The 25,507-nt window shown below is 31.6% G+C and overlaps 1 protein-coding gene and 1 pseudogene across 2 annotated transcripts; both read left to right on the top strand.

The window, feature by feature from the left end:
* Positions 1–317: 317 nt before the first annotated feature.
* Positions 318–5,893, top strand: LOC130808733 (probable E3 ubiquitin-protein ligase BAH1-like 1). Of its 2 annotated transcripts, XM_057674207.1 has the most exons (7): positions 318–485; positions 2,078–2,233; positions 2,410–2,666; positions 2,777–3,031; positions 3,719–3,856; positions 4,697–4,755; positions 5,323–5,886. In XM_057674207.1, the coding sequence occupies exons 2-7, from the start codon at positions 2,083–2,085 to the stop codon at positions 5,426–5,428; spliced, it is 966 nt and encodes a 321-aa protein (XP_057530190.1). In that variant the 5' UTR covers positions 318–485; positions 2,078–2,082; the 3' UTR covers positions 5,429–5,886. The 2 variants fall into 2 exon arrangements, with proteins under 2 accessions (XP_057530190.1, XP_057530191.1); XM_057674208.1 differs by lacking the exon at positions 318–485 and having other exon boundaries at positions 2,197–2,310; positions 5,323–5,893.
* Positions 5,894–19,264: 13,371 nt separating this feature from the next.
* LOC130808474 (probable E3 ubiquitin-protein ligase BAH1-like 1) lies at positions 19,265–24,660 on the top strand (annotated as a pseudogene).
* The last annotated feature ends 847 nt before the right edge of the window (positions 24,661–25,507 follow it).

Below are 25,507 nucleotides of genomic sequence, written 5' to 3'. Positions count from 1 at the left end.
TTGTAAAAGTATATTTGATGAGGTTTTTTATTTAAGGAAATAAATTTTAGGAGTATTTAACAAATATCTGATAGCTAACAATTAATAGCAAATTAAAGTAATTGATTTAATGAACTAATTTTATAAGTTCATTAAACAGCTAATACTAAAAAGAGGTTGTTTAAAATTAACTTATTTATAATAATAAGTTGTTTAAAATTCGTTTGTATCCATAAACAATTTTGCCAAATAACCTATGTATAAAAATGGAAACCAAAAATCTAAAATAAAATTATCTCCCTTATGAGGGAGGAAAGAATCTGCATCTAATTATTTTTCGCGTTTAAATTAATAAAAAAACTCAACTCTTAAAACAAGTTTAGGCAAGTAGAGGAAAAGATGCAGCAGCAAAAAGGGAAAGTAAAAGCATCCACCAAATCCCATAAATGCTTTCTCTTCCAAGTGAAACCACCATGGCCGTCCTCTCCTTTTCCTTATTCAAATCTGTAAGTTGTTCTTTTTGTTTCTACCTTTAAGTCTCTATACCTACCATTTGTTTCATTTTATAAAGTTTTATTTAAATTAAAATTGTTTTAAGGTAGCAAAAAGCACGGAATTCTTCAATCGAGACTGATGGGAGGGAAAAATTTAGAGTTTATTTTTTGTTTCTTTTTTATTACATGCAGAATTGAACTTAATACTTTTCTGGAAATTGGATACTTGCCTTCCAACTTGAATCTATATTAGTCCCTTTATTATGGCGAAACGTTTTTGGTTATGGAGAAACGTATAGAAAGTTTCTTTACACGTTTCTTAAGCATTTCTAAGTATTGAAAAAATTTAATTACTTTCCGACCCTAGATTAATTGCCTGATTTGATAGTGTAATTTGAAGTAACAAATTAGTTGGGGGAATTGCAATAGATAATAATCTCTGTTCTACATTGGCTATATTTGGTAAATGGAGGATTTATAAAGGTCAAATGCGGATACTTTTTTGTTGAAAGAAGGGAATCCTCCAATTTGTTTTACACTAATTGAATAATTTGGCGAGTCAAATAACATAGCATGATAGCAATATTATCAGTTGATTATTTGGTTATTTTTGTACGTTTATTAGTCCATCAATCCCATATATTCATTGAGTATTAATTGTCTTTTTATATAACTGAAATAACCAAGGTTAATGTTAGTGTATGAATAGTGCAAAAGTTTAAATATTTGTGAACGTAGGAGTAATATTCAACTTTTGGTAGAGTATATAACAAAGGGCCTCAATCATAAATTTAAGCTTTTGGTTGAGTTGGTTCCTTAACGTTTGGTATCAGATTCCAGCGTGATAATATGTCACAGGTTCGAATTCTCAACCACCCCTCATTTAAAGAGGAATATTTAGTGCCATGCATGAGGAAGGTCTGTGCTGCATCCACACTTCTAGTCCAAAGGGCTCTTGTGTGCTGCATCCACACTTCTAGCTCAAAGGGCTCTTGTGTGAGGGGAGCATGCTAGAGTATATAATATATCATGGGGCCTCAACCATAAGCCATTGTTACCTGGAACGACATTCGGTTTAGAATGGAAAATGGAAATGGAATCACAGAATACAACCTAGATTGACTCGAAAACGATTGGGTACGAGATACATATGTATAAATGATTATAATGCTTTAAGAAATTTTAGTGGACTTTTTTTTAGATTTTTAGGTTTCATCTCTTTTTTCCTCCCTTTTTTTTCTTTAATTTGTAAATAAAGTCTAGAATACCTTTAAAAAAACCTCTTCTACACCGGAACGTCACCTTGAGCGATTTGGGCTATGTTTCGTGGTGATTGGGGACGGATGTTCCTGGATCGCGGAACGTGGCTACGTTCCACGTTTCATGTAACTATGCCATAAGCTTAAGCTTTTAGTTGAGTTGGTTTCTTGATAACTTTGTTACTTCCAAGTTTTAGGGGAGATACTAAAATGCATGTAGGGGGTAGCAATAATGTTTGGTACGCTATATAAATCGCAATAATCTATATGTATCCATTTAGTAGAAGTTGCACCTATATCCTCTCATCACTTGACGAATTGTTTGCTTTGTTTACTGGTTACTAGGAAGCATGAAATTCTGCAAGAGTTATGAAAATTACATGAAGCAACTGGGGAAGACACTTCCTGTAATTGGATATAGAAGGCTAAAGAAACACATTAGCCAATGTAAGAGTCGTATTCAGTCCAAAAACGATGCTGTTTTCCCTGTTGATTGTGCAGGTAAGTGGAAGGGATATAGAATGCTAAAGAAACACATCAGCCAATAGTTATGAAAAATGATGCTGCTTAAAAGTAATGTATGAGTATAGCAGCTTATATTGATGATTTAGCTTTAAATAATCAATACTAACTTGAAGAATTATCTTATTTGAATAACTTTTATTTTTTCTTGACAGTGTGTGATGAAATTTTCTTCCCTTCCCTCTTTGACGAAATGTCAGCTGTTGTTGATGATTTTGGTAAAGAGGCACAAAAGTTGCTTGATGCATCATTTTCATGCCCATGGCGCATTTGGAAATACTCTTGCTTTGACTGCTTAGGGAATGGGTTAAAAGATCACAATGATTTTTTGATTAAAGAGAGTGAAGACCTACTCATTTATGCAATTGTTAATGCAATTGCTTTTAGGAAAATTCTGAAAAAGTATGACAAGGTATATTTATAGTACTTACTCATTAATCACTTTTGATAGTTTGATCATGGAGTAATGATATGTTACATGCATGAATTTTTTTTAAAACAAGTGATTTGTTTATTGAGAAGGTTCATAAATGTGAGAAAGGACGAGCTTTCAAATCAGGAGCCCAAGTTAAGCACATTGAGATCCTTCAATCTCCTTGGTTCTATGAGCTCATGTCTTTTCAGATCAACTTGAGAGGGAAAAGTAAAGCATCCAATGGAGATGCAGCTCTTTTTGGAGGATTGGCTCTAATGTTTAATGGCGAGAATCATTCTATAAGCTGTGGGCTTTTTGATTCCTTCAAAGTTGACGTCAATTTAATATGTCCTATTTGCTTGGTATGTCATAGTGTCCCTTCGTTATCACGTGCATCCTGGATTTATATTGTTTTATCTGAAATTTTGAATTTTAATTCTGAACTTGATTCTCTTGAAAGCTTAGATCTTTTTAAACTGCAAAGAGCAAAAACTTAGTTTTATTCTACTATATGAGCTCCCAACTTAATGAGTACTTCATTTGTTGATATGATACTATCATGATCACAATTCTAATCTATTCGGTTGGGGTTAGAAGCACTATTGAACTTAGTTACATTTCTAAACATGAGATAATGATGTTGAATATGGAGTACGTGCAATTTTCTAGACTATAGTCGTTATATGTGAGAAATAATTCTTTCCTGGAGGTTATGTCTTGCATCTAAGATAATAGAGTTTGTCAATACTTAAATGGTCTTCTGGCTAGATGGTGAAATCATATAAATTCATGCAATGTGCTCAACTTTGTTTCATGGTGTCTTATAGGTTACACACTTACACTTCAGGGAGTCTTGGATTTTTTTTAGTGAAGTGGAGTAGTTATGAGTTTGTATTTCTGTTGAATTTTTCAATCAAACAACACGCGAGTTTTACGGTTCTCAGAGTGTATAATCTCTTGTATTTAGTCATATGTAGTTCTATATGTTGATTTCATCATTTTTCAACATGGTAGTAATCTTCATTTCACTGACCCTTTTTTGTTGACAGGATATAGTTTTTGATGCAGTTGCTCTTAGGTGTGGTCATATTTTATGCTATATGTGTGCTTGCTCTACTGCTTCAGTGACAATTGTTGACGGATTGAAAACAGCTGCTCCAAGGAAGAGATGTCCTTTATGTCGAGAGGTATCTTTTTTGTATGTCAAAAAGGTTTTTCGAAGAGCAGGTTTCATTTGTGCTCTGTTTGGATTTAGGTGACTAGGTATAACATCACAAGTTCAAGAAATACTATGAACATGATTAAGATTCTAGGCTGAAGAGTTCTAGAATTCGTCATTCAAAATGTATATTTTCAAATTAGTGCGATTTTTTTTTCTCTTTCTGAAACGGGAGAAATTAAAGGGATGGAGGAGTAATACTCTGTGTTCTAAACTGAGGAATTTATTGTTATTGCTGATCAGTTTCTGTTAATTAGGAATTGCAAAATGGTTCATTTAGAGGTTGGCACTTGGCAAGATGGTTTCCCTGTAATCTTAAGCAGGGGTGAAGCTACGAATTTAAATCGGGGGTAAATGGACAGTACACTATCAAAATAATTATAATCTAATTATTAATACACTAGCAAAACTAGTCGATTTGAAATTTTTGTTTTTAGATGCAAAAATTCTATGATTTGAAACTTCAAATTTGGGAGGCTGTGAAGATTCTAATAAGAATTAATCTGTTTAATTAATATTTTAATTTCTAGCATGCATGAAGACCGAAACCATAGACTTGAAGTTTCATTTCTAATGCTTTCATCATAAATTTTTACATGATCTTGTGTGATACTTAATCAACTTTTATACATTATAAATTGGTAAGGAGACCAAGTAAAAATACAATGAGCCACACGTTTGGACTAGGCGGCCCTGCCCGTTATGTAGTTTTACCCCGGTTTTAAGCAAACAAGCCATTTATGGCTAAAAATAAAACAGTAATGTATTCATGACAACTAATATCTTTGTGTTTTCCATGTTCATTCAGTCTAGGGTGTATGGTGATGCTATCCGATTGGAAGAACTTAACTTTCTGCTAAGCAAGAGGTATGTCCAAACTGATCATAGTTCATTGGATTCTCGAATCAAAGAACAGTGGTGAAATTCTGGAAGTCAGTAAAAATGCAAACTAATTGATTTACCGTGTTTGGATGGAAAGAAATAATGAAAGAGGAAGGGGAGGGATTTGGAGGGATGAAGGATTCACTTGTTTGGATAACAAAATGAAAGAGGAGGAATTTGAAGGGATGAAGGATCGCTTGTTTGGATAACAAAATGAAAGGAAAGGGATTTGGAGGGGCTGAATTTGAAGGGGATTCAATAGATGATTTTTGTTAAGGAATCAATCTTTCCAAAATTGGAAAGATTTGAAAGGAAACTTTCATCTTCATTCCTTATCCTCCTCTTCTCCTTAACAAAGAAGAGTTACTTTCCTGTTATTTTTTCCCCTTTTCCTTCATTTCCTTTCTTTTCTCACTAAAGTTGCTATCTAAATATAGTATTTTTGATTTTGAAAAAAATTGTGGATATTGGCCAGCAGAACTAAATTATCTGCTTAGAAAGCTTGTAATGAGAATAATTGGTATGAACATTAACATGATGAACAAGTTGCAGGTGCCCTGAGTATTGGGAGAAGCGGCGTGAATCAGAGAGAGAAGAGAGACTTCGGCTGGTGAAGGAGCATTGGCAGTCACAAGTGCATGGTCTCATGACAGCTTAACTCTTTTGTTGTAATTGCTGTTGCCTGCCCGTCTTTTATATGGGTAGCAAAACTAACTTATTTTTGTGTGACCAAATATATAATCTGCATTATTGTAGACTCATTTTTAGATGGTATTTGATCAACTGCCTGGAAAGTTGGTATTAGTTGGGTGAGTTATTAAGTTGTACATCTTATTTTCATGCTTGTATAGATACTCCTATGGATTATGGATGTACATAAAAGATTGTATTTTGTCATTGTTTTTTAGAACAAGGGATCTAACTTATTAATTTGGTACAACGTTAATGTCAAACCTTTAAACTGTATGGATTGAGGAATTGAAAAGAAAGGAAAGGGAGTGATCCAACTTCCTTTGTTTGGTAAAAGATTTAAGATGGGCAAGATTTGAAATGAAAGGATTTGAATGGATTTGTTGTCATAATTTTGTTGGTTACAATCTTTCCATAAGTGAAAATAAATGAAGTTTTTCTTATTATTTCTTTCGTCTCTTTTTTTTTTTTTTTTTTCTCTCATTTTTATATTTTTATTCAAATATAGTGTTAATCTCAAAAAATTAGGATTAAGTATATAAATCAACACATTATTTAAAGTGGTCTTCTATGAGTTTTTTCATTCTGATTTTCTTTCATTTCATCCAACTTGTTAATTTGATGAATAAATTAAAATGCATTTTATTTATAACATACTAGTATACAAACTAGTGTATTGCAGAAATTTATTAGTATAAAAATACCTTTAAATAAAAATTTGATGTAATTGCATATTATAGTGAATATGATTTAAATGTTCCACAATCACATTTTAACCTGTAAAAATGATTTCATTTGGTAAAGCTCAATAAAATCGTCATTTGCAATTTTCCTATTCTTTTATAGTATTGCATGATTGTATCATATTTTATGATATGATGTATGATTATATGATTTGATCTAAGAAAAATCCTTTTGAAAATTTACCTTTAATACTTAAAATCATAACTAATACAATACTCTATAAAATTGTCATGTGGAATTTTTTAGTCCTTTTACGGCCCCTTTGGTAGATGGTATTAAATGATAGTAATTTGAATGAAATTAGTGTAATTTTGGTTGAAAAATCTCTTGGCTAACTTGATGGCCATACTTGTCCAACTTCAATCATCTTATTTTCTTCATAAAATTAATTCCAATGCATTACCATTGAAAGATGTGGTATTAGGTGGTAATGAAAATTTGTAAACCAAAAAACTTTTTTGTGATTAAAATTTCATTACCATGGGAATGACATGTAACTTTTGATGAAATTTTACACTATAAATTAATACTATTACCACTATTTAGTACCACTAACCAAACGGGCCGTTATAGTATTGTATGATAGTATGATTTGATCTGATAAAAATCTTTTTGAAAAGTTACCTTTAATACTTAAAAAGAAAAATTATCGTAAATAATACAACTTTTTGTTAATTTTCCTATAATAATACCAACTATTGATTAACCATGAATAATACCAACTTAAAGGGGTGTTTTTCCTAAAAAATGTCTAACATATTAAAAATCAAACTATAGGTGATTATAACACAAAAAAATTGGTATATTAGTTAATAAACTAAAGTTGATATTATTTTAGGAAAATACCCCTCTAAGTTGGTATTATTCACGGTTAATCAATAGTTGGTATTATTATAAGAAAATTAACAAAAAGTTGGATTGTTCACGGTAATTTTTCCTACTTAAAATCATAATTAATGCAATACTCTATAAAATTGCCATGTGGTACTTTTCAATTCTTTTATAATATTGTAATATTGTATGATGATTAGAAAATTTGTTAAAATCTAAGAATTTATGCTAGTAAGCAACTTTATGTGGTTATATAAAACTACAACTAATTTTGTTTAAGTTAGGAATGTCCAAAAAATATAATTTAGTTCTAATCAAACAACTTAATTTCTAATATAATCCTATTGACAATTTCTAATGAGCATGTTAAAAACTTCATTCATTTTTGTAAAAATCATTAACTCGTGATTTTATAGATTCTTCATAATTTGAGATTAAATCTAATATTAATAATTAGTTAATATATTCATTACTTTGAGACATCAAAAATCAAAACATTAAGATTCATGAAGTATATCGTTGAATACTTGAATACACTTAAGAACATTTTTCTAAATAAAAATTTACCAAAGACTATGACTTAAAAAATGACATAATTAGAAATTGACCAAATCGAATATGACCGAATCTGACTCCATTTGATCGAATACTCGTGCTCATACGCTTCATCAGTTACTTTTGTTTATTCTCCTCACCAAAAACACTCAAAATCTATGGAAGCTCTAATGCGATTCGTTAACCTTCGCAATCTATCTCGTTAAATCCCCACTAATTTGGGATCTATTTGATTTCAGTTAATGACATGAGTCACATGACTACGAAAAACAATGGATGAATCCAGATCCAGTACAAAAAATAGGTTAGGGGACCTAATTGATGTTTGATGACAAAATATTCTTCTGTTATTTGCACAGGTGCGTGGATCAGAAAAAAGAACATACCTCTAATTTTGTGCTTATCATTTCAGAGAGCCCTCAAGGCTTATATATACAAGGGATAAAGCATACAACCTATACAGTTGGCAAAACAAACTAAGCATACCAAAAAGAAGGAAAAAACTTAAAAGACCCTTGAGATTACAAAATATGTATTGCTATCTACATTACTCCCCCTCAAGATGAGAGAGGAGCTTCACTGCGAACTCCCATCTTGGACAACAAAAGAGCCTACTGATTAATAGGAAGAACCTTAGTGAAGACATCTGCAAGTTGGCTGGAGGAGGATATTTGTGAAGGAGTGATGCCACTTGACGCAACCTTTCTCTGATGAAGTGGCAGTCCACTTCAATGTGTTTTGTTCTCTCATAAAGGACAAGGTTGGCTGCGATGGACAGAGCTGCATGATTGTCACATTTAGAGCAGTGGAAGGTAGATTTTTAAGCCCCAATTCCTTGAGTAGTTGAGTAACCCAAAGGACTTCACATGCTGTGAGAGCCATGGCTCTATATTCCGCTTCAGTTGAGGATCGAGCTACCACCAATTGGAGTTTAGACTTCCATGATATGGGAGAGTCACCAAGAAGGATGCAAAAACCATTGGTGGGGCGTCGTGTGGATGGACAACCAGTCCAGTCACTGTCACAGTATACAGTGAGGTGAGCAGTAGACTTTGTAGCAAGGAGTATGCCTTAACCAGGGCACTAGGAAAGGTATTTGAGCACACGAAAAGCTGCTTGGAGATGGGATGTAGTAGGTTGATTCATGAATTGGCTGAGAGTACAAATGGTGTATGAGGTAATTGGTTTAGTGATGGTGAGGCATATTAATTTGCCAACCAATCTTTGAAATATTTTAGAATGAGGCAAGGGATCACTAGTTGTGGAGGTGAGTTTGAGATGGGATGCCATGGGAAGACTCAAGGGTTTACATCTGGTCATGTGGAACTATTTTAAAAGATCAGTAACAAATTTCTTTTGAGACAAAAAGAGACCTTGAGAAGAGCTTTCAACCTCAATGCCTAAGAAATAGAAAAGAGATCCCAGGTCTTTCATGTGGAATAAGCTAGACAACCATGCTTTGTGTCTTGTATCAAATTGATATTATTACCAACAAGAATTAGGTCATCAACATAGACCAAAGCAACAATGAAACTTTGGCCAGCTTGCTTTGTGAACAAAGAGTAATCAATCTTAGACTGATTAGAACCCTGAGCTTTTAGAGAAGAGCTTAGTTTAGTGAACCATTGGCGAGGGGCTTGTTTAAGACCGTACAAGGTTTTGTTGAGTTTACATACCATATGTGGAGATGTATGATGGAAAGAAGCAAACTCCCCTTGATTCACAGTAAGGGGAGTGTTAGGACCAAGATATCCTGGTGGAGGCTTCATATAGACAGTCTCATTGAGATCACCATGCAAGAACGCATTCTTAACGTCCATTTGATATGCATGCCATCCTTCCAGAGCAACAATAGCAAGGAGAGACCTCACTGTAGTTAGTTTGGCTACAGGTGCAAATGTCTCAGCATAATCAATCCCATACTATTGTTTATTACCCAATACAACAAGTCTAACTTTATCTCTTTCCTTGCTACCATTAGCCTTGTATTTCGTTTTGTAGATCCATTTGCATGCTATGGGTTTTTTTTACCATCAGGAAGAGTAGACAATTCCCATCTGTTATTGAGTTCTAAGACTGCTAGTTCCTCATTTATGGCCTTGATCCAATTTGGCTATTGTATGGCTTGTTTGAAATGCACAGGTTCAGGTTGATGAGTTAAGTAAGTGAGAAAGTAGGAGTGTTGGTGAGTGATAGGTGTGAGAGATAATATTGGCCACATGATGAGGTGAAGTGTGGTAATCACTCATCTAAACAGGAGGTTGATGGGTCCTTGATGACCGGCAAAGAGAGTGAGGAAGAATTGGTGGAGCAGCTGGTAAGGGAGATTGAGGTGGGGAAGGCACATGTTGGATAGGTGTAGGCTCTCGATTATGTGTGTCAAAAATATAAGAATCATCAGGTTGATGAGATTGAATGAATGTGTTTGTAGTATTTTGTGAAGAGATAGGAAGGTACTAGGAATGGAGGAGGATTTTAGGTGATAAAGATAAATGGATTCTTGGAATTTGACATCATCTCTAGACACAAACATTGCTTTTGCCTTAAGATTAAGATGCTTATAGCCCTTTTTATTTGCAGCATATCCCATCATAACACATGGCACTCCCCTGGCTTGAAATTTTTTTTTTGTGAGAGATGGATTGTACGCAAATGCAAGACACCCAAATACTTTCATTAATGAATAATCAGGTTTGGTTTTGTGCAGTATTTCATAAGAGGTTTTGTTGTGCAGGATTAGAGTGGGTAGTCTGTTTGTGATATAAGCAGCAGTAAGTATACAATCTCCCCAAATATGTAAAGGAAGACCAGCCTGAAACCTCAATGCTCTTCCCATCTCCAAAATATTATGGTGCTTCCTTTCCACTCTTCCATTCTGCTGTGGTCTCCCCACATAGCTTGTTTGATGTATGATTCCAAGTGTACCAAAAAAGTGCTTTACACCGTTGGTCCTTAAATTCCGTCCCATTGTCTGACCTGACAATTTTCACTGTTGTTAAATTGGTTTTTGACCATTAAAACAAATTCCTCAATGGCCTTGAATGCATATGACTTTTCTTTGAGCAGGTGAACCCAATTATTTCTAGAGCAGTCATCTACAATAGTTAGAAAGTACCTGTGCTTTCCTCTTGTTTCAACTCTATATGGTCCCCAGATATCCACATGTATCAAGTGGAAAACTTTCAGTAGCATGAGAGGTACTCAGGTGATAAGGGAGTTTTGTAAATTTGGCCATTGGACACACAACACACACTCTACTTTCTTTCGTGTCATTCTTTGAGATGCACTACTGTTTATCAGAGTATGTGTTGGAGCATGTCCCAGCCTGTAGTGCCACAATTCAGCCTTCCCAAGCTGATGTATATTAGTAATGCTACAGGGATTCAAAAGTACATTCATCACCATTTTTCTTTGATGTGTTTGTTTTACTACACACAACATCCTCTTCAGTTCACTCAGTGTTTCTTCCATGAGCTCATTTTGGAGATAGTACAGACCAATTTTGCTCTTCCCAACTCCCTTTACTTCATCATTCACAGTGCTAGTGATGATGCAAAACCCATTAAAGAAACTCACCTTGCACGTATTATCTTCCACAAGCTTGGTGACAGAAAGCTGGTTATGCTTAAAAATTAAAATCACCAACATGTAACATATTTTTCAGTTTTAGACTATTTTTCAATGTGACATCACCATAGTGAGAAATTTCAAAGGTCAATCCATTTGGAAGATTGATCTTATTCCCACATTTGATCTTCTTTGGATGCTCAAGTACACTCAGGTCTCCTGTTATATGATCAGAAGCACCTGAGTCTATAATCCATTCATTTTTAATGCTTGTGGCATGACAACATGTTACCATATTTGCAAATCCATTTTCAAAATCATCTTCTGTCTCAGAAGGCATCCCCAAGTTTTTGCTTACTCCAGGCAGAAGTTTCAACAACTGCTCCAGTTGTTGTGCACTGATGCTGGTCCCAGTGCTACTCAAGGACTGAGCATCAAAGTCCCCTTATGCATTAGCAGCTGTCATACTGCCTACTCCATACTGCTGAGCTTTGCCCCCTCTATTATAGTGCACTCTAGCACTCCTATTATTGTATCTCCCCCCTTGTTCTCTACTTCTGTTATCATTCAAGTTTCCACCATAATTTTTGTGTTTTGGATGCTATTTAGGATACCCCACAACTGTCAAACAAAGATCACTAGCATGTCCTTTCATTCCACATGTTTTGCACATATCTAGATCTCTACTGTACACGACAGAAATCTCAGGTTCATTTTTTTCACTCATGCACACTTCCCTTTGACTCTCTTCTTGCTATATCATAGAACACACCAATTCTACTCTAGGGAGAGGAGTCATCATCAGTATGTGGCTCCTTTTTGTGTTATAGGTTTAATTCAAACCGGTGAGAAACTGAAACAATTTTTGCTCATCCCTTTGTTTATTCAACACATCTAAGAAAATTTTCATTTCTTCAGACACAATGGATAGAACTGGCCAAACATTTAATGAGTCCAGTTCTTCCCATATCCCTTGCATATAGGTATAATATTCATTCACATTCATGCTATTTTGTTTTGCATCATAAACATTTTTATTCAACTGATATTTTCTTGCTCCATTAGTTATCAAATATCTTCTTTCATGGTGTTTCCATATATCAGAAGCAACAGTAAAATACATAATAGACTTTTTTAATGCTTTCACTTACTGATCCCAATATCCATGCTATCACCATGTCATTGCAGGTGTTCCACATTTCTGCCCTTGCTTCATCATTTTCTTCCTTCTTTACTGCTCCAGTATCGGCTTCCTTTTTACAGATAGGGCTATTTCCATGCACCTTCTCCATCCTCTATAATCAGTCACACCTTGCAGCTTCTCCACACTCACAATGGTTGATCCATTAGAAGGATGAAGGTATAATGGGCTGTATTGATTTGGGTTCTTTTTGTTTTAGTTTTGATTTTTTATTTCTGCCATTGTTATACAAAAAAGAAATAGAAAGAAGAGAAAGAGATGAAAATGAAAGGTTTAGAATAGACAGGAAGAATGAAAGGAGGAATGTGAGCAACGAACTTGCAGCAGTGCAAAGGTACTGATTTAGCAGAATTTCATGGGTTGGTTGAGCTCCTGCTCTAATATTATGATGACAAAATATTCTTCTATTATTTGCACAGGTATGTGAATCAAAAAGAGGTACATGCCTCTAATTTTGTGCTTGTCATTTCAGAGAGCCCTCAAGGGTTATATATACAAGGGACAAAGCATACAGCCTATACAACTGGCAAAACAAACTAAGCATACCAAAAAGAAGGAAAAGATTTAAAGACCCTTGAGATAACCAAATATGTATGGCTATCTGCATTAATGTTTATGAAGCAAACTTATCAGCCCATTTATTTTAAAAAAATACACTATATATAAAGTTGGTACAAAGTTTAATTTTTCTCTAGGTAAAATTTGTAGATTTTCAAATTTTGATTTGCAGTTTAATTTTCTAGACTTCGTGATTTGATTCCATTCTCTCTTGCATATAGCATGTAGGGAATTTCAGTTTTATCTCGTAATGAAAAAATATTAAGAAATACATAAAAAATAAATAGTGTAAGAACCCTATTATTTTCATAAGTAGCAATATAGATATTAATCTATTACAATATGATATTTTTAGAGTTGTTTCGGAAATTATGACATAAATCAAATCACACAAAGTACATGCATGCATAAAAATGTTCATATAGACATGTTTAAGTGGTTATTACAAACTCGTTTTATTGTGAGATCCATACATGCATCTAGATTTGAATCCTAGATTTTGTAGATTTGCAAGTTTTGGTAGAATTTGGATCCATTCTCAGCTAACAAATCAAATTTGGGTTCAAGCGGATTTGGTCTAGATTTGATCAGAATCTATCCCTAGACACGATCCACATGATATCAACTTAATTAACATTTTACAAATGAGACCTAATATAAACCTCACGCCTAATTGATCAGATCTCAAATTGGCAGAAAATAAATTGACCAAACTTAAATTTCGCACAACATGAACACAAACCTAAACCAAGTTGGTATAAACTTAATGTAAATTGGAACTTGAGATTGCCAAGACGTTACCAATGTTAAAAAAGTCCAAATAAAAATGTGACCGAATAGCAAAGTTAAATGTCCTAATATAGCTATAACAAATTGCTTAGACCTTAGACCTACAAAAACTACATATTATTAACCCATACCTAGGTTGAAAAGTTAGAACAAGGTGTTGTAATTTGTAATCAACTCAAACTTGACTTGATGTTTCCTCATGACCCAACTACCTTGCGTTTCAATCCAACCATAACACCTAGAATTAAGATTTAAAAGGAAAGGGTTTAAAAAGATTGATAGTAATATTATTAATTAATAGGGTGTATTTATTTAAGGAAATCCATTTTAATAAAACTCCATAATTAAGTATGACTAGTGTTGATTAGCCTTAGGTTAGTGAACTCTAGAAAGTTGTTAGATTATTTATGAATTATGATTAAGGACAAACATACATAAAAAGAATTATATTTGTTTGTGAAGTCATTCATTCTACGGCCTTTATGATCACACCCCAAGCGTCGTCGCCTCTTGGAGGCGGAGTCAATCTTCACCACTGCTACCATGAATAATACAGATTAGTATAGCAAAAGTGCGAGATTGAATCCACATAGTAGATTGTGTTGTTTGGAATAGTCAATGGAGAAGGTGTTTTAGGTCAAAAGGATAGCATAAACTACAACTAGATTATATAATAATGATTAAGTTTGTCAAATAGATCAGATTGTGTTGGTTTGGAGTCATATATAACAGGTAAGAAACCTTGTGACTAAAGCCTAATCCGTTTAGTTAATTGGGTTGACAATAACAATCCTGAATTGATTTGCAACAGATCTGGTCATCCTGATTTTGACCCACTTAACCTGTTTAGAGTATTTAGTAAGCTTGACAAAAGCTGATCGACTTGCTAACCTGATTTGAAACCCACCCAAAATTAGCAGGTTTGGGTTTAGATATGTAACCCGATCAATTAAATGGGTCAACTTAATTTCATCTGTTTATTAAATGCGTTAGGTTCAGGTTGAAATTTTAAACTCAATAAAACATGTGTAACCCATTTATTATATGGGTTAATTCAGGTCAAGTAAACCCATATTACCTCATATTAACCCAATTAATATTGGAAAAATTACCTAAAATAATACAATCTATTTATGATTTTCCTACAATATTCCCACCTATTGATTAACCATGAATAATCCCAAGTTTCAGGGGTATTTTCCTAGAGTAAACTCGGTAACCTGATGACTTGCTATAGCAAGTTTTATTTTTTTTTTAAAAATATAAATTAAAATAAAATGTCGATAAAATGTTAAAAAAATGTTTGAAAAAGTTTAATGATTTTTTTTTATTATTCAGAAATTTTTATGTAAAGTTTCAAAATTTTTCTCTAGTTTTAAAATAATTTTCAGTTTACTATTAAGGTAAATTATCTACTATAGCAAATCATTGGGTTATCCAAGTATACTCTAGGAAAATACCTCATAAAGATGGGATTATTCATGGTTAATCAATAAGTGGGATTATTGTAAGAAAATTATAAAGGCCCAACAAATAAAACTTTATTGAATTATTCCAAATAATTTTTCCTTTAATATTTGACCTAAAACTTTATATAACTTTAACAGGGAAAAAATATAGAGCCCAACAAATAAAGGCCCATCACCGAAAACTCTAGACCCATTAAAAAAACCCTAGACAACTTCATGAATATACAACAAATTTTTTTTGAGACAGCCACATATGTGCGACCACTCTGTCATTTTAAAACTCAAATTGGACATTTTGAAACTTATAATAGGCATTTTAAGTCTTTGATTTGACAAATTCAAAACGACATTCTAAGTCTTGAAGTGAATATTTTACTATTCAGGTAGGTAAGTAAAATATAAAATTAAGGGCTAGAAAAGGGTTTTTAAGAGTTAGAATTGACATTTTAAGTGGTGAAATGAGTGTTTTAAAGGTTGAAGTCAATAACTGAAAAATTAAATTAAGCCTCTAGAGAAGCAAGATTGAGGCTTAGAGTAGGGGTTTTAAGTATTAGATTTGGCTTTTTAAGTCTTGAAATTGATTTTTAAAGGCTTGAATTCGGCAAGTGTAATTTTTTTTGGTCGCACGTGTGAGGCATCCAATGAGAAGGGTGTTGAAAATGAGAAGCGTAAGAAGTACTCTACACCCTTGATTTCTTTTAGATAAAAACATATAAATGTAAAAGTCACTATGTTACACAGAAAAGATACTATGACATAAACTTGAAGAATATTCTTAATTTATAATATAATATCCTTTTTTATATATATAGTAACTAAACAAAAATACTTCTCATTTTTCTTATTTTAAAATCCTTCTTTTTTATATATATATATATATATATATATATATATATATATGACCGTAACATCTAGACAACTTCATGAAGACATGTCTTGCCCGAGTAAAAGTTTAAGTCTAAGCTCAAGTACTTTCCATCCAAATTAATTTAGCTCTTAAACTCCTCCTCAACCACCATATTTTAGATTATGATTTGAAAAAACTAAAGATATAATTTTGGATGTTGGTTGTTACTTAACAATTATTTTTTTTTTCTTTGATTGGTTTACTTTTGAATTTTGAATTAGACTCTAACTATCCGTATACAATGATGTTAGTATGTTAGTATTATCTTATTATGCTAGTTGAGTTTTAAAGCATATTTACTGTGAAATGTGAATCGCAATGTATCAGTTTATGTATTTAGCTTTTAAATTTTGAATTATAAAGATTCTAATGAAATGGAAAAGTGAGTCAAATGATTTAAAATATATGAGTCTAATGACTTGAAAAAATCGAGTAAAATCAAACAAAAAAAAAATCGATTAATTAGGTTTTTAGTAGGTGGATCGACCTATTACAGATTAGGTTAGAGTTTCAATTTTTGACCCATTTAATTAAACGGTTAGGTTGTCAAGGGTTTATTGACCTATTTACATATGACTAAACCTAAAGCTAACCCAACCAGATCTGTTTGACACCCCTAAATTATTGTTTTCATTTAAGGATTTTTAACATTGACTACATCTTATTTTTTAGGCCATAATTTTAAACTTTTTGTTTATGGTTTGTTTATTTTGTATTTACTATGAAACAAATATTAAATGAATTAAGTTTAGGTTGTACTTATTAACTTAATTCAGAATTAACCTAGTTAAATTTAATGGGTTATACAAATGTATTTCAAGTTTGAAATTATCACCCTAACTAATCATAATTCAGTTATTTCGAGTTAGGTGGACCTAATAATGACTATGTCTGGGGAGTGGGGATAGGAAATAGGTGAACAAACTTGCATGAAGAGGGAAAAGGCAAAGGCAGCGAACATGAACCTGGCTAGGTCGATAGTAAAAAGTCTATCTAAGGCATCAACATTCAACTTGCGCTTCTGAGCTTGAGTGATTTATAGTTGATGGTCTTGGCCTCTTGGGAGTTGGGTGATGATTATAAGCTTCTAAACCCTTTACTTTTCCAAAAATTCCAATTTTATTCGACATAGGAAATGTATAGCATGATTTTCATAAAATATATATTTATGATTACCCTTAAATTGAAGGATATAGTACCATTCTGTATATCTAGATTTGATGAATTTTTTAATTAAAGCTAAAGAAAATAACTTTTAGAGTGTTTGACAAATTATTGATAACTGATGACTAGTAGTTAATTAGAGTAAGTGATTTAACCAACTATTAATTTGAGCAGCTGATTTTAAACACGATACTAAGAGCAACTTAATCAAAATTAACTTATTGATAATAATAAACTGTTTAAACTAACTAATTTATCGAATAATACTACTATAATAAAATGAAACCTCCTTGACCGTCCTCTCTTTTTCTTTATACAAAATCTGTAAGTTTTTCTTTCGGTTAATTCCTTTAACTGTTCTATTATACTTGTTACATTTTGATTTTTACGCAATTTAATGCGCAATTTTAATTATTTATATCTTAAATTATAATTAACTAAAAATTACAAAATTTTGATATTATGAAAGCATGGGCAAAGCTACATGGGGGCCAGGGAGGCCCGACCCCTTTACCGAAAATGCGATCCTTTGTATTTTTGGTTTTGGCCCCCTTACTAATATGACATATAGTTTAAAGAGTGCAAAAATATTACTAAAATTAATATAGCTCAATAGTTGGAGTAACACATTTGTAATCAAACCCTAATTTTTAACTATTATTTTTTTTATATACTAATAAATTAATATTATAATGCCGTCATTACTCTTAATCATTCTTAATTTCACATTTATCCTTTTTAGTGTATGTTTAATGTTTGCATTTTTCTATCTTAATTTTAATAATGTTTTTTTTGGAGACTTACTAGTCAAAAATATGAAGTCCAAAATAGTTAGTTTTTTTTTTTTCAAAAGAGAAGTTTCAACTTCATTTGTCAAATATTTTTGCTACGATTCAAGTTTATTTCAGTCTATATGATTTAAAATTTTCATAGTTTAACTAGTTTTTATATAGTAAATAATTTACTAGTATATCGATAATTTAATCCCCTTAAATCAACAATCTTGGCTTCGTCACTGTATGAAAATATGCGATTAGACGATTCAAGCAAGATTTCACTTGATTATATTTGTTCTTATGTATTAGCCACAGTAAATAATATAAGTTTTATAAATATACAATTTTATTATGTCTAATATAACGATGGAGGAATTATATATCGACTATTTTCTTTTTATATTATAAAATTTTACTCAAATTAAAATCGTTCAAGGTAGCAAAAAACACCGAATTCTTGAATCAAAACAGAAGGGAGGCAAAAATTCAGAGTTCACTTTTTATTACATACTTGGCCTCCAACTTGAATATATATTACCTAGTTCCTTTGTTGTGGCGAAACGTTTAGAAAGTTTCTTCACACGTTTCTTAAACGTTTCAAAATATTGAATATGTTAATAAATTTAGTTTCTTTCCGATCCTAGATAAATTGCCTGATTTGATAATGTAATTTGAAGTAACAAATTAGTTGGAGAAATTGCAATAGAGAATAATCTCTGTTTCAATAACTTTGAAGTAGATTTGTAAATGCGGGTACTTTTTTTGTTGAAATATTCAGCTTTGTTACTTTCAAGTCTTAGAGGAGATACTTTGTAAATGCTTCTAAGGTCATTTAGGATAGTCAATCACCTAAAGCCTTCAGAAATAAAAAGTCTCAAATATTAAAAGGTGTTATCCAGACTTGGTTTCGAGCAACACTTTTTAAGTAATTCTTTTGTATATTATATTGAAATAATTTTTGAATATGACGTTACAATACATTTTATTTTTAATTATTTTTCTTGAAATGAAAATTTTTTTATCTTTTAATTTGATATAATAAAAGGCCTTATTTTCAAAGATATTGCAAAATTAAATAGAGTTTCCAACATTTTTGGTCTGCCCCGCTAAAATGTGTTGAGGGTGTTGAGTGTAGCTTTAATGTTAGGGGCTCCCTATAAACCTCAATAATCAATGTATCGATTAATTTGCACCTATTTCCTCTAGACAAATTGTTTGCTTTGTTTACTGTTTACTAGGAAACATGAAATTCTGCAAGATCTATGAAAATTACATGAAGCAACTGGGGAAGACACTTCCAGTGATTGGATATAGAAGGCTAAAGCAACACATCAATCAATGCATGAGTCGTATTCAGTCCAAAAATGATGCTGTTTTCCCTGTTGATTGTGCAGGTTAGTGAAAGGGGACAAATGAGTTCTAGATTTTAGGCAATACCCTAGATAAGTGCACAAATTCTTGCGAGCTCTGATTGGGTCGACCTATAAAGAATAATGTAGAGTAAGAGTAGGCAATAAGCTTTAATGGATCAGAATGGGTTTGAGAGACGTCTCTTAGAGAGGCAATTTCTTAGGAGACTGACTGAGATAATTAAGAGGCATAGTGTTTACTATAACTATATAGCTTGTGAAGTCGTATTCAGAGTTAATGTTTCATTTATTTTTTGAACACTATTCACATTTTACTCTTAATTTAAGTTAAATCTAAGGCCGACAGTGATATTTTAGGGATTGGGGGCGAAAATAAAATATAATATTTTGAAAAAAAATTTTACACACCAATATATGATTTATACAAAATATAGATTAATAAAAAGAAAGTTTATTAATGTTGGAAAAAATTTTACACGCCAATATATACAAATTCAAATAAGATTTATACAAAATCACCAAGAGTAGTGCCTGAATTAATAAAATAATAACCATCACTAATTATTGAAAAGTGAAAGTGAATTTAATAAAAGAACTACATTATATTAACAAGGACAAGATAATTATCCTAAAATTTTATCACGTCTGATATTTGCAACATCAAAAGTAGACCTAGAATTTGAAAATTGTGGATGTACGACTTTAAATCCTCCTTAATCTTATGCGGAGGAAAATTATACATTTATATACTTCCTTGTTTCCTTTTTATTGTCCACTTTTGACCAAAAATCTCAAAAAAAGATTCAAACATAGACAATCAATAAGGAATGAATAATATTGAATATCATAAGTATGATCTTCTAAGAATTCACTAGTTATATCAAATATGTTTATTGAGCTATTACAACTCCAAAAGAATCACATAATAATCAATAAAATTCAAAGAACTCTATATATCATACAAAATGAAAAAAATATTTAACACCTACAAATTTAATTTGCTCAAAACCAACAAACATAAAATCAACCAAATAAAAACAAAGGTACTACGTACATTACAAAAAAAAAATAATATGTTGAAAAATAAAAAATAAATAAATTTAGAGGATTAGCCATAGAAAAAGTAAAAGGCACAAAAAAAAGAAGTGTTAATACTAATTCAAGTTCAATCTCTAAGTTATTCACTTTTTGTTTGATAACCATGCATTTATAATTCTATAATTACTAAATAAAGTAATAATTATCATTGAAAGCATCATTTTAGTCTAATGGTTAACTACATAGCTTAATTACATAAGGTCTTAAGTTCAATTCTTCCTAAAGATAACTTTTGCGTAGTTTTTGTTGGGCCCTGGGCATAGACCCAGCTTGTCCTTGCGTCTGTCCTGATTGGATCTTGTTTGATTCGTCTCAATGTGAAGGTTATAAATATCAATTTTTTTTATAGTTTTCAGTTATACATAATTAGAGATATCATGGATTGAATTGATGTATTGATAAACGTGTAAAAAGCAAATAAGACATTAACTCTGAATTATAGAGAGTATTTAAAATTAGGATTTCCATTTAATTATCTCTTGAGAGTGTTGAGTTTCGCGCATTCATAACAACATAGCATTCTTTCAAGTCATTCCACATCTCAAAAGCAAGTTTGTGTCCTACAAGACTGGTTGTATGAAAAACTAAGAGCAAATTGTTGAGTTATTAGATTTTCAAGCTGAAAATTCTAATTAAAACATTTTCATTTGGTTATTTAACATCTTCAGTAACAAAAATTTCTTTATTTCCCTTTCAAACCATTCATTACTGCCTTGGACCAAACATCGTAATTTTCTCTCGTAAGTGTGTACTTGGTGATGGACATACTGGAACCTTAGGATGGATAAAGGTAATATAAGGAAGACGGATCGTGAATAAGCATTGATGGCTTAATGTTATTGCTTCCCCCAGTCATATTGAAAAAAACGAGATGGGGAACAAAAATGGAGGTCAAAAAACCTTTTTGAAAAATATATTATGGCTCTAATACCATATATATAGAAAGCTTGGGAAGAATGATTTTATGCTACTTTGTAAAGAACAATGTACAAGAGATATATACAATTCTAAATAGAACCCTAAAGGCCTTGAATGCACAGATGCCTAAGATACAAAAATAGAGAACATAATATTAGGAAGAGCAGTAACAAAAATAGAAAATATATGTTATAACATCCTATACTTTCCTATATACTTATAAGTTGTCTCATATGGTTTGCAACAAAAGCTTGGTATATCCATTATACTGCCATAAACTGAAGTATTTTCAGTGGTTCAAGAATTGCAAATTTTTAAAGTAGTCGAAACCATACATACCCAATGTAAATAATGTGATCTAAAGTTGTTACTAGGCCATGGGTACGGATTCGTCAATATTATGAAAAATTCATATTTATAGTCAAAAATGAAGTATCAGAGTATCACACCCATGTTAGAAATCATCTGGTAGATGAAGTAAAATCAATATAGCATAATTACCTAGCTAATTTGATTTTTGAATTTGCAATTTCTTCAAAATGACTTAAAATTGAACAAAACTGATCATAATACGCCTTTCTCAATTTATGATTCGTGAGATGATGAGTGAATCATTTGATATCAGTTAAAAAAAGTCCTTATAATAGAGCATCTAAGCTCATTTGAAATGCTTATAGTCCTTGCAATGATAATGTAACACTAACATAATGTTTGGAAGGAAGAAAATGGAGGAAAAAAAAAGGGAAAGAATTTGGAGGGATGATGAATCTCTTGAATGGATAACAAAGCAAGCGGGAAGGGATTTGTAGCTAGGGATTAGATAAATGATTTTTGTTAAGGTATCAATATTTTAAAAGTTGGAAAATTTGAAGGGAAAACTCTAATCTCCCTTCCTTTCCCTCTTAAATAAACAAAAATTACTTCCCTTTCATTTCTCATCTACTCCTTTCCCTCCGCTCCCCTCCCTTATTCCTTTACTTTCTTTTCTCTCCAAAATTATTATCCAAACATAATGTAAGTAAACACTGTCCTTTTACATCTTTTTTGGTATCAGATGATTCCTTATGCAAGCTCTTCAGTCTTCTCAAGGAACGGGTTATTATGTTTTACTTGATGAGAAAATAATTATCATGCATAGAAGACAAAATACTAAGCATGAAGCATATGTATTATTAGGATCTAAGAATTTCTTAATTTACCTTTTATCATTTAATTCTAAGAAAAAAGCAAATTTCATACTTCGAATTTTTTTTTCTTAAGCCAAAAATTGTTTAAAAATTAAAAGTGATGTAGGAGTATACTAGCTTCTATTGATGATTTAGTTTTGAATAATGAATACTAACTTAAAGAAGTATCTTTATTTTGGTTATCTTAACTTTTATATTTTCTTATGTGATGACATTTTCTTCCCTTCCCTCTTGACGAAATGTCATGAGCTGTTGTTGATAATTTTGGTAAAGAGGCTCAAAAGTTGCCTGATGCATCATTTTCATACCCATGGCGCATTTGGAAATACTTTGGCTGCTTAAGGAATAGGTTAAAAAATCACAATGGTTTTTTAACTAAAGAGAGCGAAGACCTACTCATTTATTTATGCAATTGTTAATGCAATTGGCTTTAGGAAAATTCAGAAAAAGTATGACAAGGTATATTCATATTAGTACTTACTCATTAATCACTTTGGATAGTTTGATCATGGAGTAATAGTATGTTACATGCATAAAATTTTTTTAAGACAAGTGATTTTTTTGTTGAGAAGGTTCATAAATGTGCGAAAGGACAAGCTTTCAAATCAGGAGCCCAGGCTAAGCACATTGAGATTCTTCAATCTCCTTGGTTCTATGAGCTCATGTCTTTTCTAATCAATTTGAGGGGGAAAAGTAAAGCATCCAATGGAATTAAATGCAACTCTTTTTGGAGGATTAGCTCTGATGTTTAACAGCAAGAACCATTCAATGAGTTGTGGGCTTTTTGATTCCTTCAAAATTGATGTCAATTTAATTACTGGTTTGATTACTGGTTTTGAATGACGAATACTAATGAATATAATACTTATGAATATCATAAACCAATAATTTATCCATGAACACTAATATCTTTTTGTTTTCCATGTTAATTCAGTCTAGGGTATATGGTGATGCTATCCGCTTGGAAAAACTTAACTTTCTGCTAAGCAAGAGGTATTTCCAAACTGATCATGGTTCATTTTATTTTCGAATCCTTAGAGCTGTGCTGAAAGTCTATAAGTCGGAAAAAACGCATCAGAGAGAGAAGAAAGGCTTCGGCTGGTGAAGGAGCATTGGCAGTCACAAGTGTATTGTCTCATGACATCTTAAGGGCATGCTCTCTTCGTCTGATCCAACATGAATTTACTAAGGTCTGATCTAATCTGATTTAGTTTGATCTGATTTGAATCTTTTTGATCTTATCTGGATCTTTAAGAACTGATTTAGTCTAGTTTGGGCTGATCTGATCTGATCTTATTTCGTTTCATATAGTTAATCTTATTGTAATATTTTTGTTAATGATGATAAATAATACTACCTCCGTTCTTTTTTATTCTTCTCGTTTACTTTGACCACAATTTTCAAAATAAAATTTAAACCTCAATATTTTTAATTACGTATTATAAAAAATTATAAAAAATGTATGATAATAAAGTATATATTAAGACGAATGTAATAAGATTTTACATGAATATATTGTATGTTCTATATCTCTCAAAAACCATAGTCAAACTCATCTCTCTTTAAAATGGAATATTCTAAATGAGTAGAACAGTAGAGAACGGAGACCGAAATAATAGTTAAGATATAATAATAATAATAATAAATAATAATAATAATAATAATAATAATAATAATTATTATTATTATTATTATTATTATTATTATTATTATTATTATTAACTTTTTTTATGAAAAGCTTTTTTTTGTATTACTCAAAATCAAACGCGATATAAAGGAGTAAAAGGAGTAAAGTCCTAAGATTTTTGGCTTACCACCCAATATTGCATCAGTGTGAACAGAAAGCCTATTTTTTTTAGAAGGATTTTTAGGTGTCACTCTTCATATGCAGGTGTACAGAAGAAATTTAAAAAATAAAGTGCATGGTCTCATGAACGTTTACATGATGAACAAGCTGCAGGTGCCCTGAGTATTAGGAGAAGCAGTGTGAATTACAGAGAGAAGAGAGGCTTCGGCTGGTGAAAGAGCATTGGCAATCACAAGTGCATGGTCTCATGACAGCTTAACTCTTGTGTTGTAATTACTGTTGCCCTGCACGTCTTTTATATGGGTATAGCAAAACTAACTTATTTTTGTGTGACCAAATAAATAATCTGCATTGTTGTTGAGACATGTTTAGATGGTAGTATTTGATTAACTGCCTGAAAAGTTTTGTTGTATTATTAGTCGGGTGAGTTAATAAGTTATACATCTTATTTTCATGCTTGTATAGACACTCATATGGAATAAGGATGTATATAAAAGATTGTATTTTGTCATTGTTTTTTAGTACAAGGGATCTAACTTATTAATCTGATATAACAACAATGTCAAACCCTTATACTATATGGATTGAAAAGAAAAGTGATAAAAGTTTACAACTTCCTTTGTTTGGTAAAAAATTTAGATGGGAGAGATTTTGAATGAAAAGATTTAAATGGATTTGTTCCTATAATTTTGGTGATCACAATCTCTATAAAAGCGGAAAAAAAATTAAAAGAAAAAGAATATTTTTTATCATTCTCGTCCTTTCTTTTCCTCTTTCTCTTTCTCCTCCTATTTCTCTCATCTTTGTTTTTCCTTTTAGATTCTTATCCAAATACAATGTTAGTTTCAAAAAATAAGGGTCAACTATATGAAACACAAATATTTCAAGTGGTCATCTATATGAGTTCTTTCATTTTGATTTTTTTTTTTTTCATCTCAATCAACTTATTAATCTCATAAATAAAATAAAAAGCAATTAATATATATCATATTAGAATACAATAGAAAATTTAAGAATTATAATAGGCGAAAGAGAATTGCTAGACCCAACATTGATAGAACTAATATGTAGAAGTTGAGTGAAAAAATAGAGCATAAACAAGAGAC

The sequence above is a fragment of the Amaranthus tricolor genome, chromosome 3, assembly GCF_026212465.1.
Source record: "Amaranthus tricolor cultivar Red isolate AtriRed21 chromosome 3, ASM2621246v1, whole genome shotgun sequence".
Classification (NCBI taxonomy): domain Eukaryota; kingdom Viridiplantae; phylum Streptophyta; class Magnoliopsida; order Caryophyllales; family Amaranthaceae; genus Amaranthus; species Amaranthus tricolor.
This window is presented reverse-complemented; position numbering and strand designations above follow the sequence as displayed.

Coding starts and splice junctions, on each gene's coding strand:
- LOC130808733 (XM_057674207.1), top strand. CDS start 2,083: ATGAAATTCTGCAAGAGTTATGAAAATTACATGAAGCAACTGGGGAAG. Junction 2,234..2,409: donor TTTCCCTGTTGATTGTGCAG/GTAAGTGGAAGG, acceptor TTTTCTTGACAG/TGTGTGATGAAATTTTCTTC. Junction 4,756..5,322: donor AACTTTCTGCTAAGCAAGAG/GTATGTCCAAAC, acceptor AACAAGTTGCAG/GTGCCCTGAGTATTGGGAGA.